At 39.3% G+C, this 17151-nt stretch overlaps 11 protein-coding genes across 12 annotated transcripts; 7 read left to right on the top strand and 4 right to left on the bottom strand.

The window, feature by feature from the left end:
* Nucleotides 1-57: 57 nt before the first annotated feature.
* Nucleotides 58-810, top strand: Gasu_35230 (amino acid transporter, AAAP family; the record flags this gene model as incomplete). The annotated part of the gene is made up of 1 exon (XM_005705410.1): nucleotides 58-810. A coding segment is annotated over one exon (542 nt), but the record flags the coding sequence as incomplete, so codon positions are not given.
* Nucleotides 811-990: 180 nt separating this feature from the next.
* Nucleotides 991-4161, top strand: Gasu_35240 (divalent anion:Na+ symporter, DASS family). Its single transcript, XM_005705411.1, has 2 exons — nucleotides 991-1758; nucleotides 1815-4161. Exons 1-2 carry the CDS (start codon nucleotides 1033-1035, stop codon nucleotides 3501-3503), a joined length of 2415 nt encoding a protein of 804 aa, XP_005705468.1. The 5' UTR covers nucleotides 991-1032; the 3' UTR covers nucleotides 3504-4161.
* Nucleotides 4162-4170: 9 nt separating this feature from the next.
* Gasu_35250 (2-nitropropane dioxygenase family / NPD family) lies at nucleotides 4171-5593 on the top strand. Its single transcript, XM_005705412.1, has one exon. It carries the CDS (start codon nucleotides 4286-4288, stop codon nucleotides 5480-5482), a length of 1197 nt encoding a protein of 398 aa, XP_005705469.1. The 5' UTR covers nucleotides 4171-4285; the 3' UTR covers nucleotides 5483-5593.
* Nucleotides 5594-5810: 217 nt separating this feature from the next.
* Gasu_35260 (glucose repression regulatory protein TUP1) lies at nucleotides 5811-8338 on the top strand. Its single transcript, XM_005705413.1, has 6 exons — nucleotides 5811-6285; nucleotides 6337-6475; nucleotides 6531-6950; nucleotides 7004-7285; nucleotides 7342-8011; nucleotides 8065-8338. The coding sequence occupies exons 1-6, from the start codon at nucleotides 5939-5941 to the stop codon at nucleotides 8277-8279; spliced, it is 2073 nt and encodes a 690-aa protein (XP_005705470.1). The 5' UTR covers nucleotides 5811-5938; the 3' UTR covers nucleotides 8280-8338.
* Nucleotides 8339-8355: 17 nt separating this feature from the next.
* Gasu_35270 (GCN5-related N-acetyltransferase) lies at nucleotides 8356-9480 on the bottom strand. The gene is made up of 3 exons (XM_005705414.1): nucleotides 9165-9480; nucleotides 9007-9115; nucleotides 8356-8954 (listed from the first exon to the last, which is right to left on the bottom strand). The coding sequence occupies exons 1-3, from the start codon at nucleotides 9437-9439 to the stop codon at nucleotides 8391-8393; spliced, it is 948 nt and encodes a 315-aa protein (XP_005705471.1). The 5' UTR covers nucleotides 9440-9480; the 3' UTR covers nucleotides 8356-8390.
* Nucleotides 9481-9490: 10 nt separating this feature from the next.
* On the bottom strand, nucleotides 9491-9970 carry Gasu_35280 (40S ribosomal protein S25e). Its single transcript, XM_005705415.1, has 2 exons — nucleotides 9855-9970; nucleotides 9491-9803 (listed from the first exon to the last, which is right to left on the bottom strand). Exons 1-2 carry the CDS (start codon nucleotides 9921-9923, stop codon nucleotides 9570-9572), a joined length of 303 nt encoding a protein of 100 aa, XP_005705472.1. The 5' UTR covers nucleotides 9924-9970; the 3' UTR covers nucleotides 9491-9569.
* A 200-nt stretch (nucleotides 9971-10170) lies between these two features.
* On the top strand, nucleotides 10171-11939 carry Gasu_35290 (actin). The gene is made up of 9 exons (XM_005705416.1): nucleotides 10171-10436; nucleotides 10488-10552; nucleotides 10607-10725; nucleotides 10777-10909; nucleotides 10963-11020; nucleotides 11066-11198; nucleotides 11247-11324; nucleotides 11385-11726; nucleotides 11777-11939. The coding sequence occupies exons 1-9, from the start codon at nucleotides 10282-10284 to the stop codon at nucleotides 11822-11824; spliced, it is 1131 nt and encodes a 376-aa protein (XP_005705473.1). The 5' UTR covers nucleotides 10171-10281; the 3' UTR covers nucleotides 11825-11939.
* A 16-nt stretch (nucleotides 11940-11955) lies between these two features.
* Nucleotides 11956-12750, bottom strand: Gasu_35300 (uncharacterized protein). The gene has a single exon (XM_005705417.1). It carries the CDS (start codon nucleotides 12632-12634, stop codon nucleotides 12008-12010), a length of 627 nt encoding a protein of 208 aa, XP_005705474.1. The 5' UTR covers nucleotides 12635-12750; the 3' UTR covers nucleotides 11956-12007.
* A 10-nt stretch (nucleotides 12751-12760) lies between these two features.
* Gasu_35310 (3-isopropylmalate dehydrogenase) lies at nucleotides 12761-14441 on the top strand. Of its 2 annotated transcripts, XM_005705418.1 has the most exons (7): nucleotides 12761-12841; nucleotides 12900-13093; nucleotides 13145-13289; nucleotides 13340-13800; nucleotides 13852-14037; nucleotides 14092-14184; nucleotides 14234-14441. In XM_005705418.1, exons 1-7 carry the CDS (start codon nucleotides 12766-12768, stop codon nucleotides 14387-14389), a joined length of 1311 nt encoding a protein of 436 aa, XP_005705475.1. In that variant the 5' UTR covers nucleotides 12761-12765; the 3' UTR covers nucleotides 14390-14441. The 2 variants fall into 2 exon arrangements, with proteins under 2 accessions (XP_005705475.1, XP_005705476.1); XM_005705419.1 differs by lacking the exon at nucleotides 12761-12841 and having other exon boundaries at nucleotides 12871-13093.
* Nucleotides 14442-14455: 14 nt separating this feature from the next.
* On the bottom strand, nucleotides 14456-15560 carry Gasu_35320 (uncharacterized protein). The gene is made up of 3 exons (XM_005705420.1): nucleotides 14767-15560; nucleotides 14605-14712; nucleotides 14456-14543 (listed from the first exon to the last, which is right to left on the bottom strand). Exons 1-3 carry the CDS (start codon nucleotides 15451-15453, stop codon nucleotides 14493-14495), a joined length of 846 nt encoding a protein of 281 aa, XP_005705477.1. The 5' UTR covers nucleotides 15454-15560; the 3' UTR covers nucleotides 14456-14492.
* Nucleotides 15561-15670: 110 nt separating this feature from the next.
* Nucleotides 15671-17151, top strand: Gasu_35330 (COP9 signalosome complex subunit 3). Its single transcript, XM_005705421.1, has 3 exons — nucleotides 15671-15797; nucleotides 15852-16474; nucleotides 16523-17151. The coding sequence occupies exons 1-3, from the start codon at nucleotides 15776-15778 to the stop codon at nucleotides 17021-17023; spliced, it is 1146 nt and encodes a 381-aa protein (XP_005705478.1). The 5' UTR covers nucleotides 15671-15775; the 3' UTR covers nucleotides 17024-17151.

Below are 17151 nucleotides of genomic sequence, written 5' to 3' on the forward strand. Positions count from 1 at the left end.
TCCCAACAGCTTTGTGGTTGTCACAAACGTTCAGTTATGCATGCTACCTTACACTAGCTGCCGNAGCATATTATTATATTGGTAACACGGGCCACATGGAAAGTCCTGNGACTTTGGTCATCAAACATGGTGCGATACACTATGNGAATGATGTCTTTATGGTTATACACGNGACTATTGCAGGTACTATTGGAGGAAATGTCTNAAGTCGCGCAGTTCAGTGGGGTTTCCAACCTTNGATTGCTGGAGGCTNGAGGAAATTTCGAGATGGTTCTCTTCGTAATAGGCTTTGGTGGCTACTCTGGACAGGCANAACGTATGGAGCAGCATTTANAGTTGCCGAATTGGTGCCCTTCTTTTCATCATTCATTGGCATTANGACGTCACTCTTCTCTTCTTTCTNGACATTTATGGTGCCAAGTGCTTTTTACTTTTGGGAATTTTGGCACGACACTCGTTGGTATCAAAAGCTCTTACCCTTCTTTTGCTTTCNAGTCGGCTTTCTTATGTNGACGTTGGGAAGTTATGGAACTTTTAAAAGCTTGGTTGTTGCCATCGAGAGCACTGGAAAGCCTTTCAGTTGTAATCGTAAATTCTAAAAACTAATACCTGAGTTTATAGTAAATATAATATCGAGGTTTATCGATTTGCAATTTCTGATACTACAAAAAGTAATAAATTGTTGAAATTTCCTCGAACAACTTTGGAGTCAACTTCTTATTAAATAATTTGCAGTTACGAGAATGAAACATTTTACAAAGTCACAGCTTCGGCTCTGTCTATAAAATAATTAAATCTAACGTCGATTGTCATGGAAAGTTTCAAAGTACGCAGTTCACAAGTTGAAATATCTATCATTTTGAACTTCATTGGGTTTTAAAGGCATAGGATATATTTTCTTTTTAAGACAAAGATCGAATCCACCAATTCGAGATTTTATAGATTACCACTTTTCGAGAATCGATAATTTTGGTATTTTCCAGCATAGCTTGGTGATTGTTTCCAAAACTTTTCTAGTACCAACAAGCCACAATGAAATTTTCGAAGCAACTCTCTTACAATGCCGTTGCGGAGTGGCGTAAATGGTATCTGGATTATTCCTATTTGAAGAAATTTCTCAAAAACTTCGAAAATCGAAAGTCCTTGGATAGTTTCAGTGGTGGAAACGTGGAAGAGGACAGTACACCCTCAGTTGTCCTTCAGGAACAACCAGACTCCCCGCTATCTTCACCTCGAGCGTCTTTGCAGGACGAAGATCAGTTTGAGGGAAACTCTTCCAAATTTGTTACAAGGTCGTTCTCTTTGCCTGCGGAATCAAAGGAAGGCAGCTCGAATCGGAGGAATTTTTCTCCAGTTGAAGAGTATAGTGGGGATAGCATCGAGCAACAGACAAAACTTGTAGGTTCACAAGGAGAAGAACGAGTTTCGTTAGGCAGAACAGATAGGGAATTATTGCAAATCTCTGTTGAAGATAATATGACGGCGGAAGATAAGTTTCAAGAGCTTGAAAGTCAATTTTTTCGTTTGTTATGGGAAGAAGCGAACAAGGTCGACTCATTTTATCGTTTTTTGAGGAGGCGCTTAGACTCGGTCACCAATAAGCTTATTAATATGCGAACCGTTTCCGGTGTACAGCCTAAAGAGAGAGTTAAACTTAGACAAGACCTAGTGGAACATTTTCTTGAGGTAGTAGAGTTACAAAATTTTGCGGCTCTTAATCGTACAGGTTTCGAGAAGATATTGAAGAAACACGATAAGGTGAGTCCATCAGCAACCAACGTGATGAGGTGTTTGTTTACTCAACTTTAAAAAAGTTACTAGGAATGAATACCAAGGATGCATTTCTTTCTCGTCTAGGACAGTATTCGTTTTATGATGCTCAAGAGTTGAATGCTTTGAAGGAACGTTTGGAACTTATCTACAGCAATTTATTCTGCAATGATGATCTCAATCAAGCGAAGAATGAATTGTACGGTTCAGTTCGAGAAATGATCGTTTGGGAAAGAAATACCATCTGGCGTGAAATGTTGCAACAAGAGAGGAAACTAGCAAATATTACGAGTAGACAGTATACGGGTGATGTGAACACATCCGCTGGAGCTTTTCTAGAAACCAAACCGTGGCAACTGTTTCTTGCAGTTGTTACTTTATGTCTGATTCTGTTGATGCCCATTTTCTCTTCCACATACGCCGCGGCACATCGTTGTTTGGCAATGCTTATATTTGTGGGAATTTTGTGGGTGACTGAAGCAGTTCCACTCTATGTTACTTCACTAAGTATTCCATTCTTATCTGTTCTGTTGCGTTGTTTTGTCGACTCTCACGGGAAAGCCTTGTCTCCTCAAGAGACTGCAACACAAGTCCTAGCATCCATGGCAAGTCCAGTAATTATGTTGATATTGGGAGGTTATTCTTTAGCTGCTGCATTATCAAAACATACTATTGATAAATGGCTGGCTACACTAGTATTGAGTCGTTTCAAAGAACCCAGACTGTTTCTTCTTTTAGTGATGCTGTTGGGAACGATTCTTTCTATGTTTTTGAGCAACGTTGCTGTTCCTGTATTATTATTTTCAGTATTACGACCCCTACTTATTGGTCTGCCTCCTTCTTCTTTACCGTTTATCAAATGTCTTGTTTTAGGTGTCGCGTTTTCAGGGAATATTGGCGGAATGACCACACCAATTGCCTCACCACAAAATGCTATTGCAGTCGAACAGTTAAGTGCTAGTCATCCCATTGGATTTATAGAGTGGACATTGTTAAGTGTGCCATTATCCTTATTGATTGTCGCCATTATTCACAGACTGCTTGTTCTCTGGTATCGCCCAAATTTGGAGAGATTGCCTTTATTGCCTACTCACTCCATTCATTGGAACAAGGAACAACTTTTGACTTTATTCACATTATTTTTGTCGATATTCTTGTGGGGTTGTAAGCCTGTGTTGAATATTCTAGGTTCAGAAGGAATCATTGCTATTGTGCCTGTTGTGATATTCTTTGGTAGCGGTGTTTTAGCAAAGGAGGACTTCAATAGTATGCCTTGGAATGTCATTTATTTAGTTGCAGGTGGCATATCATTGGGAACTGCGGTGAAATCTTCTCAGTTACTGGATATAGCCATCAGTAGCTTAGAGTCCACTATTCTCCGACACTCTCTGTGGTTAGTGTTTTGCATCTTTTGTATCTTTACAATGCTATGCAGCTTGCTTGTCAGCCACACTGTTAGTGCCATCATTATCTTGCCAGTACTAGCTCAAGTAGGAGTGCATATGGGTCATGTCAGACTTTTTGTAGTAGGAGGAGCTATGGCTTGCTCTATTTCCATGGCTTTGCCTGTAAGTTCATTTCCCAACATGTGTGCTTTACATGTTGAAAATGAAACTGGAAAGAGATATGTTCAGAGCAAAGATTTCTTATCCACAGGAGCCATATCGAGTATTATTGCTGGAGGGTGTCTTTGTAGTATAGGCTTTGCATTGTTCTATCTTACAGGCTTGTAGCAACTTATATTTGTTGAGGACAATTGTATTGTCCAAGAGAGTAAGAATGTCGTTCTTTTGATATTGTATTGGTTACTCTAGCTTGAAAAATTCGGGAGACTTTTTTTATTGAAAGCAACACAGAATCATATCATATTATATTACATTATATTATAGAATGATAGACTTGCATTTTTCTTTTCTTAAGAATTGAGAGAGTCCCTGGATCAATGAGGCTTCTTATCTTCTTGCTGCAAATTTTGAATGATGCTTTTTAGAGAGATCCAAACCAAAAAACAGGAAATGAAGCAAGTGACGCAAATGCAATATCGACATTTGGTTTTTAATATTTTGAGCAGTCCTACGAATTCATACTGAAGAAGCATTCAGTGGTAAAAGATGTTCTATTGAGGGATGGCAAATGGGAATCTAAAAAGTATCCGAGTTTTATTCAGTTGAAAGAAAATCCTATTTCTTAATTTTTTATTTTTGTTTTCATACTCTCACGGCATATTTGCGATATGGAAAAGTTTATCTGTTCTTGGATTGGTAAATTCGATAAGACAAGGGGTTCAATTACGTCTGAGGCGATATTTTTCTTGAAATGCTTTAGTATTTCTAGTCTATGCTATAATGAGGACTACTGGGAAAAGGCTATCTACTTAGAATGTATTTAGAAAATTGAATGATTGAACGTGGACATCTTTGAGAGAATTTCTTTTTTCTATTACAGGATAGTCTCTTTGTAAGAAAACGGAAGTTTCTTTCATAGAATTCGATATAAAAAGAATTGTAAAGAGCGAATGGTCACAAAAGACCCTTTAACATTTGCTGATTGGGTAGAAACAGCATTTCTTCCAATGCACACGGACATTTGTAGAATTCTTAAGATTTCTTTACCTCTGCTTCTATCGCCTTTAGCTGGTGGACCCGGAACTCCTCAGTTGGCAGCCAACGTAAGCAACAGTGGCGGTCTTGGTTCGTTAGCATGTGCATACCACAACGGCGATCAAATCCGCTCTGCCATAAGACAAACCAAACAACTGACAGGGAAGCCATTTGCCGTCAATATCTTTGTTCATAATGATCACTTGGAAAGACAGTTTAGCGTCGAAGAGTGGAAGGTAGCCATAGATCGCATACGAAAGCGTTATACTCCAGTCGCAGTAGAGCTTGAAGTTGAAACTGGGGAAAAGATACGAGTTGAGAACGATTCGGTCGAATCCTTCTTGAAGAATTTTAGACTTCCAAGCATGGAAGAACAGCTTCACGTTATCCTTGAAGAGAAGCCTCCTGTCTTTACCTTTACCTTTGGCTTGCTTTCGTCAGGTTGGGTGCAGAGGTTTCACTCCAAGAACATACTCGTAGGTGGCACATGTACCACAGTTGAGGAAGCCAAACAACTTGAGTCACTAGGTGTTGACTTTATTTCCGTTCAGGGAGCCGAGGCTGGTGGACACCGAGGAAGTTTTCATTTCGATGCAAATCATTCGTCAACCAGATATTGTTCTTCTATCCAACTGGAAACTTTGTTATTGGACTGTTTATCTGTAATAAAACTACCTTTGATAGCAGCGGGGGGTATTTCAAATGGAAGGCAAATAAGATCACTTTTAAGAAAAGGTGCGAGTGGCGTACAACTTGGCACATTATTCATGACTTGCAAAGAAGCTGGAACAAGTGCGATACATCGTCAAATACTTCAAACTGCCAAACCATCGGACACCACGATTACTTCTTGCTTTACTGGTAGATCTGCAAGAGGTTATCGTAATCGTGTAGTTGACTATATGGAATCTTTTGGTTCAGAGTTTTTACCGTTCCCCTACCAGAGTGGCATTACTAGGGGCATTGGAAATCATGCAGCGAAATACCTTCCAGCTATTCGAGCAGCAAATTTTATGCAGCTTTGGATGGGTCAAAGTGTACCTGTCAAGCACAACTCGGGAGCTAATGAACTGATAGAGGTTTTAAGGAGAGAATGGCTCGATTCTGATTAAAAGAGAGACTATGTTTGGATGTTGATTTTCAATGGAATTCAATTGCCGCTTTTTTGTTCTTGCACTCTATGTAAATGCTTACTCTGCATCAATAAAAAATGAGATGATGCTTCATTTTCATAGGGACCCCCAAGTGGGCTGAGAAACTGGCCTTCCTATGGCATTTCCCCCAAATCGATCATTCGTAGCATTCGCACCTTCATGTGTATCATTCGGGTGATCCAACTTGAAGATGATTGGTCTAACATTTACTGCAACACACTACTGCAACAATTACGGTCATTCGTTGACTCCTTATAGACCCCATTCTGTGCAAGTCAGGAAAAGTTTGATTAGTCCTTTTGCCTGGGAATTGTATCGTTGCTCAAATATTTGTTATAGTTCTTTTGTAAAGTTCGTCAACTGTAAGGGAATAGTTTTTGAGTGCAAGTCTTAAAGTTTGCTGGTCAAGATACTATGTTTGGACAAGGACCTCATTTACCAAACCCTCTGAGTGGAGCAAGTGCGACCCATGCTCTACCTTCGGGACAAGGAGTAGGAATACCGGCCTCGTATCCTTACGTTCCAAGTTATCAAGGTTATTATCCTTCTGCGATGGTTGGAGGAAGCTACTTAGCGAATCAATATCCTCCTCCCTCATATCCAGTACATAACAACATTCCAAGTGCGACGGAGCATACCACTTCACCTGGATTTCAACAGCGAAACGTAGCAATTTCTGCAGCTCCAAATCCTAGCCAGTATGCACAACAATTATCGAGCGAAACTGCTCAGGTATTTGGTTCTACGCAAGATAACGAAAGGTAAGAAGGTTTCGTGGTTGAGCAGTTGTATAGTTTCAAATTGGATAATAGAGGTGGCGCCCTGATACAAACTTCCAAGAAAATCAAAGAGCTTGCAGACTTATTGAGCAAGGAATGCGAGAACTTCTCTGGGGAAGTGGACTCTTCTAAGAACATCAATGATGACTTGAGAAAGAAAATAGAAGCTCAGGTTTGTTGGACTATATTTTTAAAGTTTTCTTGCTAATGAATTGATTTTTTTGAAGGTGGTAGAACTGTCAGTGATGGAGAGAGCTCTAATGGATCTGGAGAGAAAGCACAATCAGATGAAGCAGCAGTATGAGGAAGAAATTATTCGCCTTAGAGCTCAAGTAAATCAAATGCAACAATATCACAATTATTCGGAGGCTATAATGAAACAAGCGGTAACCCCAGCAAAGACACAGCCAAGCAGTGGCAACAATGCAGACGTTTCTAATCCAACAAATAATGCTAATCAAGGTAACCTCTTTGATCGTGGGTCCAGAAATCCAGTGATCTCGAACAGCAATCCTACAGCATCTAGTCATTTAGGACCTGAAAAGAATTCAGACTTGCCGTCACAGAATAGTATTGGAACAAGTTCAAATGTTATGGCGCCATCGAACGAAGCAGTGGAAACACTCAAGTCTTTTCGCCGGGAGCAGGTATAGAACTGTTCTTATAAATATTTAGTTATTTGTTGATAGAATTTTACAAGATTGATGATTCTACTGGACACGTTGCTAGCTCGTCGGGAGTAGAAATACATTCGGCACCGTCCACTAGTCGCTCCTTAGGAGATGGTTCTCATCCTAGCAATTCGGCTACAAAAGCTTTGGAGAGAATGACCGACATGCCTGGTAGATTATCAGAAAATGAAGTGGTTTATCCTGGACACCTTGGAAACAGAAGCGTCAATGTGAAACGTTGTCATTTGTATGAACTAGAATCGGTTGTTTGTTGTGTTCGATATAGTATGGACGGACGCTATTTGGCAACAGTAAGGATTTCTGATGTAAACTAATTTTGTCATGAAAATCAATGATTTCTGTATAGGGTTCTAATAGAGCTTCCGATCTCTTTGATGCTTTGACAGGAGAACACATAGCGAAGTTTTCCATCACAAAGAATGAAAGAATGTCCTTGCCTTCTACAGATTCTTCATATATTCGTGCTGTTGCTTTTTCGACTGACGGTACTTTGTTATGTACTGGTGGAGAAGATCAGGCCGTTAGAATTTGGGACATAAAGAGACGTTCTGTTCGTTTTACATTGAGTGGACATCTCGGTCATGTATACTCAGTTGACACTTGTAATGATGGAAGGTTATTGGCGAGTGGTAGTGGAGACCAATCTGTGAAGCTGTGGAATATTCAAAATGGTCAAGAAGAGAAAACTCTGAATTGTTCTAGTCATAAGAAGATCAATAGTGATGGAATAACCTCTGTCTCTTTTAGTCCTCGTGGTCCTTATCGTATCGCAACTGGTTCGTTAGAAAGGACTGTGAGAGTTTTCGACGTAGAGACTGGTGACCTGTTGCATAATTTCCGTCAACATGCAGATTCTGTATATTCTGTCGCCTTTTCGAGTGATGGAAGATATTTATTGTCGGGTTCGCTCGATAAGAATGTTATGTTGTGGGATCTTGCAGCTCCACCGCCAAATAATTATACTACTTTCAAAGGTCATACAGATTTTGTTCTATCTGTTGCATTTAGCTTAGATGGTATGGATCCCTTTCTTGATGCTTTTGATACCTTGATATTCATTTATTGTTAGGTCGTCTTCTCTTGAGTGGCAGCAAAGATCGTACCGTGACTTTCTGGGACCCAAGAGTTCCTTCTGGTAGTGTTAGTGTATTAGAAGGACACAAAAATTCAGTTATTAGCGTGTCCCATTGTCCTATCAGTGATAAGTTTGCGACTGGTTCGGGCGATTGTTTGGCAAAGATATGGAAATATAGCATTGCAAATTCGGAAAATGAAGGACAGTAAAGATGACAGAAATTATACTGCTATGGTTTTCTTCTATGTATAAAGAGTCTACTGAACAAAATTTCAGCAAGTTAGCACCCATTCACAAAAAGGACCTATTATGTTGTTATTTCAACTAAGATCCACTCTTCTAAATAATTTCATTATAAATCCGTCAGGGTCCTTGAAACATGCTGCTTCCACCATAAATCCACCAAGACTTTCGTGATAAGGAGTTTTTAAAAAGGTGAGTTGCCCATCATATTGTGACTCTGCTCTATTGACCACTTCGTCCAGAAAATCTTGCAAACTTGTACATTGCCAAGTAATATCAAATGACATTTGAAACGAGTCATGTTCGTTCCTCACTGCCTTGTGAAAAATATCATTGCTGTTTTGGGTATCAGCAGACTCCATCAACTCCAATCTCGCTCCTAACCATGCAGACTCAATCAAAACAGAACGATATCTGCTCGACAAATAATTCTTCACTTCTCGAAAACCAAAAAGTGAGTAAAAAGTTAGCGAATGTTCCATATTGCTGGTTCTTAACGATATGTGGTGCATAAGACGCGAATGTAAAGAAGGCAACGGAAGACGACGAAAGACCATCTTGAAATGAGGAATGCTTTCTTCATAAAACTCACTACCTAACGTAGAAAACCCCAAACTTTCATAAAACTGAACTACAGGAGTCTATCAAACACTCTTGTTGGTCAGAGTTCCCCATAAATAACTAAACACACACCTGTGAATGAAGGTAGATAACGGCGTCTTCTTCTTGTATTTCTCGCATCATAAAATGAAGTAAAGTTTCTCCAATATGCTTTCTACGTTCCTCTTTGCGAACTGCAATCCTTCCGAAACAATCAACGTAACGAAGCAAAGACTTAGAGCGGTACTCACCTTTCCAATTTTATTCCAAACATAGAAGTACGACGTGCTCTACCAGCAGCCACCACTTCGGAACCTAACCAAGCTATGAAGTGCTTCACCTTCCATCTGCGACCGGAACTTTCAAGGGTTGGATCCACTCGATCATAGTCATCTTGCTCTCTATCTTCTCTAACACCTTGTTCTTGAACAAATACCAGCTTTCTAAGTTCCAAACAGCTTTTAAGGTCTTTTTCTGACTGGACGACTTGGCACGTAACTTTCAGTCTTGGCAAGTCCATGTGCATAAGCGGCTAACCCTTGGAAAGCGGCACTTGTAGGAAAGCCAAATTATACGAAACATCAACCGAAACTTTATGCAGTTAAGCGAATAATAAGATATATGGCTAAATGCTTGTTTTATTTCCAAACGAGAAGTTATACGGCGTTTCCTGCTCTTGAACATATCAAGGTACCCCGTTGCGAAGAGATAAGGGAAATTTGACCCTTTGCTAAAAGTTCTCTTATCGCTTGCCTTGCCAAACTGCCGTTGACGTGAAGACGCTCGGAAACGATTGCAGGAGTTATAAGCTTGTATTTAGGAACTTCCTTGTATAATTTCTCATAAGTTTCCTGGTCCAAAAACACGGTATTGGTCACTTTTTCTTTAACCTGTAAAAGTGCTGAACATATCAAACGGACTTTTATTCAATCAGGACCTACCTTTCCCTTTGACCACTTCTTCTTCTTTGCTGCTCCACCGGACCTTGAAGCTCCTGCTTCTCTCACCATATTGTTTAGCACCAATCAATTTTCCCTCGTCGGCGTCGATTGTAATGGACTTTTCTAAAGATATGTGGAAGATTTCATATGAATGAACGAGCTTTAGCGATAATCGAAATAAAAATATTTACAATAAACGAAGTTTTGCTGATATATACTAGAATATATATAGATGTATGAGAAAGAATAAGAAGAATAGATTTTCATAAATAATATAAAGAGATTCGTGCTGAATATAGCCCCTCATCTGAAACCATTGAACCCCTACTGCCCTTGTTTTTTCAATTAACGCAACTGTCAAATTAATTGCGGTTGTGGACAAGGACCTTCTGTCAGTGAAAGTAACAGACAACTTGAAGTTGCAAATATGGGCTCGGCTTCAGTCGCACTCGTTGTAGACAATGGTTCTGGAATGGTTAAAGCTGGTTATGCAGGAGATGACGCTCCAAAAGTAGTGTTTCCCTCTATTGTGGGCAGACCAAGACACAAAGCTATTATGGTTGGCATGGGACAGAAGGATTGGTAAGTAGCTTCTGTTTGACAAGAATTGTAACCATATGTTCATTTTACCAGTTATGTGGGAGACGAAGCACAAGCAAAAAGAGGTTTGCTATCTCTTGTCTATCCAATAGAACATGGTAACTAGGAGGTTCATTCCATTGCACCTGTCGAGATTCTAAAAAACAACATAGGTATTGTAAACAATTGGGAAGACATGGAGAGAATATGGAGTCATACTTTCTACAATGAGCTTAGAGTTGACCCAGAAGACCATCCAGTCCTATTAACAGAAGCGCCCTTGAATCCGAAGGTACCTTGGAAAAGTTGTTTCTGAACAAACAACCTGATAATAAGTGAATAGAGAAACCGCGAAAAAATGACACAAATTATGTTTGAAACATTTCACGCACCAGCCATGTATGTCGCTATTCAAGCCGTACTGTCGCTCTATTCTTCAGGAAGAACATCAGGACTTGTGCTTGATTCTGGAGATGGTACGAAAATATATGGTTTTTTACAAAGTTTTCACCACCAATGAGAATTATAGGTGTTACTCATATTGTCCCAGTATATGAAGGATATTCTCTTCCACATGCTATTAAAAGGTATGTATCCTTTATATCATAATGCGATATATTGAATATCTCTAGGTTGGACTTAGCTGGTCGAAATCTGACAGAATATATGATGAACATACTGACAGAACGTGGATATTCCTTTAAGACCAGTGCAGAAAAAGAAATAGTTCGAGATATGAAAGAAAAGTTGTGTTATGTTGCTTTCGTATGTACTCATGGAATTCTTTTCTATTTGTCGTAACTTTCATTTTAGGACTTTGATACAGAGATGGAACAAGCCGACAAGACACCTTCCAAAGTGGAAAAAGCTTATGAGTTACCAGATGGGCAGGTGAGACCATATTGAGAACATGTAATGTGGCGTGCTTAATTATCTTATATCTTTGAATAGCAAATTGTTGTTGGTTCAGAACGATTTCGCTGTCCAGAAGTTCTCTTTCAGCCTTCTTTGATAGGAATGGATAGTGAAGGTATTCATGCAGTAACCTATGAAAGTATTATGGATTGCGATGTCGATATGAGACGGGAACTTTATGGAAACATTGTCTTATCTGGAGGCACAACGATGTTTCCTGGAATGAGTGAAAGGATTCAAAAGGAACTTCAAACCATAGCACCAACGAGCATGAAAGTGAAGATTTCTGCACCTCCTGAAAGAAAGTATTCTGTATGGATTGGAGGAAGCATCTTAAGTTCTCTCTCAACCTTTCAGCAGATGTGGATCACTCGAGAGGTATGACGCTCTTTTGTGAAATGGGCTTTGTTTGTGAAAAAGGTATTTAGGAATATGAAGAAACTGGTCCATCCATTGTCCATCGCAAATGTTTCTAAAATTCATGGAGTGAATACTAATGGAGCTATTACGAATCATTAGTGGAAGAAAAGCTTCTTACACGACAAACTCTTGGTTTTTTTGTTTTGTGATATTAAAGTTGACAATTTGTTTGTAACGAGGTTCCCTTTCGTTTCATATACAATGGACTCGTGCAAGATAAGACGAAAACGTTGCAAAGATTAATTTTTTATAGAATCGAGAGCACTTTCAACTTGCTGTTTCATGTTATCTGCTTTATCCGCCAAAGACAAAATTGTTTTTACAGTGTTTTTACGTTGCTGGCGAACAACGTCGTTTTGTCCGTGCGGAATTCCATCAACTGCTATGGTTCTCTGAGTTAGTGTTTCTTGAAGCTCTGAACACTTTTTGGAAACTTTTTCTAAACGTTCAACGTCACAGAGAGCCTTGGCTACTTCCAGTTCAGCAGAAAGAGCTTCTATGTCGTGACTGCCTCCCTTTCCTGTTAGTGAAAGTGTTTTTGTTTCTTCTTCCAAAAGTTTACGTAATCCTGCTACTAACTTTATTGCTTGGTATGCCTTCCAGTTCTTCTGTATGATAGTTGCTGCTTGCTCTGCACTTAAAATACTTTTGCAATTTCTAGTGACTTGCCTATATGGCTTTTCTTTCTTTTGTGAAGACTTTCCTCCTCTTATTTGTGTTGTTGAATAGTTTGACACTTGTCGTTGCTTTTGCTCTCTCCCACCTACCAAACTTGTGTTAGCACTCCTTCCTTGACTGTTCTCTGTGGATACTGTCTCACAAGTGGTGGGAGAATTCTGCTCATAAGACCCCAGGTTTCTCTGCATCCAACGCCACATAGTTCCAAAAACCAAACAATACACTACTTGAAACCAACAAACAATTCTCAAACTTTTTCAGTGATCCTCCTCATCCGAAGTAATCCATCCTACCATTATCAACCTCTTTCTGTTTCGATATGAGTTCAACTCATTCTGCAGATGTACTCGGTTTTGTTCAGCACCCAACTTTTTTTAGACCTCTGATTGAACGAGGTAGGTGATATTTTTATTAAATATGGAGAGAATATGTTTAGTGTTGAGAGCCTCTCAGGTTTTGACGGTCTAGCTCGACAACTTCCTCGTTGGACCTATTCTCACCGCAGCCATGAGCGGACAGAGTGGAAAGGGATCAATCAAAAGAATAGTTATAGCGTAATGTCGGCGTCTTCTACAAAGCGTGTGGCCGTTTTGGAAGGAGATGGAATCGGTCCTGAGATAATGTCTGTCACTTTAACGGTGTTGGAGGTAGTCGAACAGTATCGCGTTTCTTTTCGAGGTATTAACAAGTTTGGATAGGAAGTATCAAGATATTATGACTTTCTTTTGAAGTTTGAAAAAGCTCCTTTTGGAGGTGCTGCCATAGATGAAGTTGGTGATCCATTTCCACCAGAAACTCAAAAGCTATGTTTGGAAAGCGACTCTGTGCTATTAGCTTGTATAGGTATGAGTCAAGTGAAATCATTCTTCTTTTATGTTTTGTTGATTTTGAAGGTGGCTATAAATGGGATAATCTACCTAGAAAGCAACGACCAGAGACTGGTCTATTAGGACTGAGGAAGACTTTACAACTGTTTGCCAATCTTCGACCAGCCAAAGTTTTTGATCGACTGATGGACGCTTCCTCGTTGAAACCTGAAGTTTTGAAGGGGGTAGATCTTGTGGTAGTTCGTGAACTAACTGGTGATGTGTATTTTGGCGAACCGAAAGGGATTTCTTTTCAAAATTCGAAAAGAATTGGATACAATAATATGATCTATTCAGAAGACGAAGTAGAACGTATCGGTCGCGTTGCTTTTGAAGTTGCTCGTTTGCGTAATCGTCGATTATGTTCGGTTGACAAGTCCAATGTTCTAGATGTGAGTCAACTATGGCGAGAAGTTATTGTTTCCTTATCCAAAGAATATCCTGATGTTGAATTGAGTCATATGTATGTCGATAACGCAGCTATGCAAGTAAGCAAATATGTGTTTGAATATAATCTATTTCTTCTCACATTGTATAAGTTGATTCGGAATCCTCGCCAGTTTGATACAATTGTTACCGGAAACTTGTTTGGAGATATACTATCGGATGAGGCTTCTATGTTGGTTGGTTCTTTAGGAATGTTGCCATCAGCTTCATTAGGAAACCCGAATAGTCCTGGAGTCTTTGAACCTGTTCATGGTTCAGCTCCGGATATTGCTGGTCAGGTATTGAAACTACTTCAAATATATTCATGACTCGGTTATTTCATATGATTCCAGGACAAAGCCAACCCATTGGCTTGTATCTTATCGGCAGCAATGATGCTCAAGTATCAGTTTCAGTTGAATGAGGCGTCGATTGCTATGGAAAGAGTAAGTTGGGATGGAATGTGTTGAGCGTCTTTATTGAAACTTTTATGAGGCTGTTCATCGTGTTTTAGAAAAGGGTTATCGAACTTCAGATATTATGTCTTCTGGAAAAACTTTGGTTGGCTGTAAGGAAATGGGAGAAAAAGTACTGGAACAACTGCAACTCATTCAAAGTTCCAAGTTTCAGACTGCAGGTATTCCAAAGTAAGAGGATAATAAATATGAAACGTTCATTCATTCCAATAACTGAGATTGTCTCGTTCTTTCTCCTTGTACAGATTCATTATCATTGTGTTCCTCCCATTCGATGTTCACTGAATCAAGTAATGGAGCTGCTTCTTCTTCTTCTTCACTACTCCAATCTTTTGCCAGCAATTCTTCTTCTTCTTGTGTGGAGAGATTCTGAATATTAGATGAAAGAACTGATTGTTTCGTCATTTCTTCTTTGGCTATGGCATCTAGCTTGTAAAAATATAGACTCCAAAATCGACAGGAATCTATCTTGGCAGGGACATTCCATTCATATACTTCCTAGACACTTTCTCAGTTGACTCAATGACTGGTATCAAAATGAGAAACCAATACCTTGAGGGTCGTGCAATGATGAAGCACTTGTGGTGATAAAAACTCGATAGTTTCCTCCATTTCTTTACCAAACTGTTGTAACTCATCTTCCGAAACATTCGAATCCAAAAATAATGCAGGATTTGTATGAACTTCCAGAGCCTTTTTACGATAATTGGAAAGAAAAGGATCTATCAAGTGGCAAAACGGTTTCGGAACCCAATATGAAACGTTGTCAACAACCACACTTTCTTCCTGATTACAGTGACTGCTCTTCTCTTCTTCAAAGTCTCCCTTGGTTTGCACACTTCCAACTGAACTTTGAGCTATTTGCTCAGACCAATTATTCCAGTCTTTACTGAAAGGTGCCATAGGTAAGATAGAATCTGTGGTTACTCCGCGTCCTGATTCTTTCTGTTTTTGAGACTCCTTTGAAATAGCACTCTGCATTCCTTGGACTTCAGAATAGAGTTGTTGAGAGAACTCTTCCAAGTCTTTTTTCACTTTATCCAAAGTCAAACCTTGAGTTTCTTCTTGTACTGCAGCAGCTATTCTTCCTAAATAACTTTGGGCGGAACTCCACAAACCACCTTTGGAAAACCACGACAGCGGCTCACTTTCTGGACGAGTTTTGGATTCTCTTACAATATGAGTAAGTTCACTACTAGTTTCGGTGGTACTTGGCTCCGAGCCTTGTTGTGAAGACATCATTACAAAACAACGAATAATTCTTGAATTGTGATTTGTTATCCCTTGCTGCTTCTACGGTGTGAAAGAAGAGACTAGTCTGCGAAGACCATTATGCAACAAACAAATATTCGAGAAAATATTTTTACTTTGATTCAATCATGCAAGCATTTCATCTCCCAAGGACAGTGGAAACAAGCTAGAAAAGTAAGTATGGTTATGTGAAGCACATAAGATTGTTCTTGTGCTGATCACGACTTTGTTGTACTTTTCTTGTTGTCTCTAGTTGTTGATTGAAAACAATTCGATATTGCAACTTTGTACACCGCAATTATTCGGAGAAATGTTGGAGCAGACTTTGATGGGTAGGTAACCTGTTGGTTTGTTATTGTCAACTAACTCACTGTTTCCTGTTATAGACGAAGACAAGGATTTGTTGCTTGCCCTACTACGTGGAGTCTCAGTGAATTGGCACAATGAAGATTTTGAAGTGCTCTTGAGCTATTTTCATTGTCTTGTGCAAAAGTTGCAGGGACCCTTGAATCCTATCGTCGTGGAAGAACTTCAAAGTTTGGGTCAGTATTTATCCCAGAAGAGTATTGAGCAACAGAAGGTATTGGCAACTGTCTTGCCGTTTCGTTCTTTGTGTATCCAAACTGCAGATGCTGAGGAATTTTATCCACGCTTTTTAGCAATATTTTTGAAAAGTTGTGTATTATCCAAGTCATATTCCGTTGGTAGCAGGTTTATGGAACACAGAAAATTGATATTGAAACTAGAAGAGAATGCTGTGGACCCTTGTGATGTTTTGTTGACTTATTATTATGCGGCTGTTATTCAAGTGGGAGTGAAAGACTATCTGAAAGCTTTGCAGTGTTTGAAGTTGGTCTTTTCTGTTCCATCCAACGTAGTTTCTGATTTGGCAGTGGATGCTTATAAGAAATATGTCTTGGTTTCATTAATAGCAAAAGGAAATGTGGAGCCATTAGCCAAGTTTTCAGGTTTGTTTATTCAACGACAACTCAAAAATTACTGTCCCGAGGTAAGCTGAATATTTTGTGTATAAATTGTATATCCAACCCGAAATAAGTATTTAGCTCTTGCGAAAGAATTTGCGCAAAGAGATGCCACACAACTACGACAAGTGATGGAAAACTACAAACTAGTCTTTATCAACGACCTGCATTGGGGATTGGTAAAAGAGACTTTCAAGGCATTGTTAAGAAGCAACATTAAAAATTTGACGCGTACTTTCCTGACATTATCCTTGGAAGATATTGCAACAAAGGCAAGCTTAACGGATTCGAAGGAAGCAGAAAGAATGTTGCGTTCCATGGTATATCAGCAAGAGATTTCAGCAGTGATTGACCAACGTGCACAAATGGTTCGTTTTGAATCGAAGAATGGCTTCAAAGCTTCGGGGAAATCCAATACGAAGACAGCTTCAGCAGTATTTGCCGAGACGAATCGATGCCTTGATTTATATAATCAACTTTTTCAGTTTTATCAAAATCTATTGACAGATCCCCAATACATGTTTCGTGAACATTCACAAGATGGAGAAGAGATGTTGGATCACTCATTTTGTTAGAATTGCATGGAATTACATAGTCTTGGGCATATGTCAATAGATATATAGAAATATTGAAGAAAAATAATTCCAACGAAAAGAAAGAGAAAATGATTGAAGATGGTCAATGCCAAAGATGATTTCTGTAT

Source organism: Galdieria sulphuraria (assembly GCF_000341285.1).
Source record: "Galdieria sulphuraria unplaced genomic scaffold scaf_29, whole genome shotgun sequence".
NCBI classification, from domain to species: domain Eukaryota; phylum Rhodophyta; class Bangiophyceae; order Galdieriales; family Galdieriaceae; genus Galdieria; species Galdieria sulphuraria.

Bases quoted from the DNA above. Each gene is read 5' to 3' on its own strand.
- Gasu_35320 (XM_005705420.1), bottom strand. From the start codon at position 15,453: ATGTCTTCACAACAAGGCTCGGAGCCAAGTACCACCGAAACTAGTAGT. The intron at 14,713-14,766 runs GTATTGGTTTCT...GAAAGTGTCTAG, and splicing joins ATCATTGCACGACCCTCAAG to GAAGTATATGAATGGAATGT. The intron at 14,544-14,604 runs GTTCTTTCATCT...TGCTGGCAAAAG, and splicing joins AAGAAATGACGAAACAATCA to ATTGGAGTAGTGAAGAAGAA.
- Gasu_35280 (XM_005705415.1), bottom strand. From the start codon at position 9,923: ATGGTGAGAGAAGCAGGAGCTTCAAGGTCCGGTGGAGCAGCAAAGAAG. The intron at 9,804-9,854 runs GTAGGTCCTGAT...GCACTTTTACAG, and splicing joins AGAAGTGGTCAAAGGGAAAG to GTTAAAGAAAAAGTGACCAA.
- Gasu_35260 (XM_005705413.1), top strand. From the start codon at position 5,939: ATGTTTGGACAAGGACCTCATTTACCAAACCCTCTGAGTGGAGCAAGT. The intron at 6,286-6,336 runs GTAAGAAGGTTT...ATTGGATAATAG, and splicing joins TCTACGCAAGATAACGAAAG to AGGTGGCGCCCTGATACAAA. The intron at 6,476-6,530 runs GTTTGTTGGACT...ATTTTTTTGAAG, and splicing joins GAAAGAAAATAGAAGCTCAG to GTGGTAGAACTGTCAGTGAT.
- Gasu_35290 (XM_005705416.1), top strand. From the start codon at position 10,282: ATGGGCTCGGCTTCAGTCGCACTCGTTGTAGACAATGGTTCTGGAATG. The intron at 10,553-10,606 runs GTAACTAGGAGG...AAAACAACATAG, and splicing joins TGTCTATCCAATAGAACATG to GTATTGTAAACAATTGGGAA. The intron at 10,726-10,776 runs GTACCTTGGAAA...ATAAGTGAATAG, and splicing joins AAGCGCCCTTGAATCCGAAG to AGAAACCGCGAAAAAATGAC.
- Gasu_35310 (XM_005705418.1), top strand. From the start codon at position 12,766: ATGAGTTCAACTCATTCTGCAGATGTACTCGGTTTTGTTCAGCACCCA. The intron at 12,842-12,899 runs GTAGGTGATATT...AGAGCCTCTCAG, and splicing joins TAGACCTCTGATTGAACGAG to GTTTTGACGGTCTAGCTCGA. The intron at 13,290-13,339 runs GTATGAGTCAAG...TTGATTTTGAAG, and splicing joins TGTGCTATTAGCTTGTATAG to GTGGCTATAAATGGGATAAT.
- Gasu_35240 (XM_005705411.1), top strand. From the start codon at position 1,033: ATGAAATTTTCGAAGCAACTCTCTTACAATGCCGTTGCGGAGTGGCGT. The intron at 1,759-1,814 runs GTGAGTCCATCA...ACTTTAAAAAAG, and splicing joins TATTGAAGAAACACGATAAG to TTACTAGGAATGAATACCAA.
- Gasu_35300 (XM_005705417.1), bottom strand. From the start codon at position 12,634: ATGCAGAGAAACCTGGGGTCTTATGAGCAGAATTCTCCCACCACTTGT.
- Gasu_35270 (XM_005705414.1), bottom strand. From the start codon at position 9,439: ATGCACATGGACTTGCCAAGACTGAAAGTTACGTGCCAAGTCGTCCAG. The intron at 9,116-9,164 runs GTGAGTACCGCT...TTGTTTCGGAAG, and splicing joins TTTGGAATAAAATTGGAAAG to GATTGCAGTTCGCAAAGAGG. The intron at 8,955-9,006 runs GTGTGTGTTTAG...AGTGTTTGATAG, and splicing joins TTATCTACCTTCATTCACAG to ACTCCTGTAGTTCAGTTTTA.
- Gasu_35250 (XM_005705412.1), top strand. From the start codon at position 4,286: ATGGTCACAAAAGACCCTTTAACATTTGCTGATTGGGTAGAAACAGCA.
- Gasu_35330 (XM_005705421.1), top strand. From the start codon at position 15,776: ATGTTGGAGCAGACTTTGATGG. The intron at 15,798-15,851 runs GTAGGTAACCTG...TTCCTGTTATAG, and splicing joins GTTGGAGCAGACTTTGATGG to ACGAAGACAAGGATTTGTTG. The intron at 16,475-16,522 runs GTAAGCTGAATA...ACCCGAAATAAG, and splicing joins TCAAAAATTACTGTCCCGAG to TATTTAGCTCTTGCGAAAGA.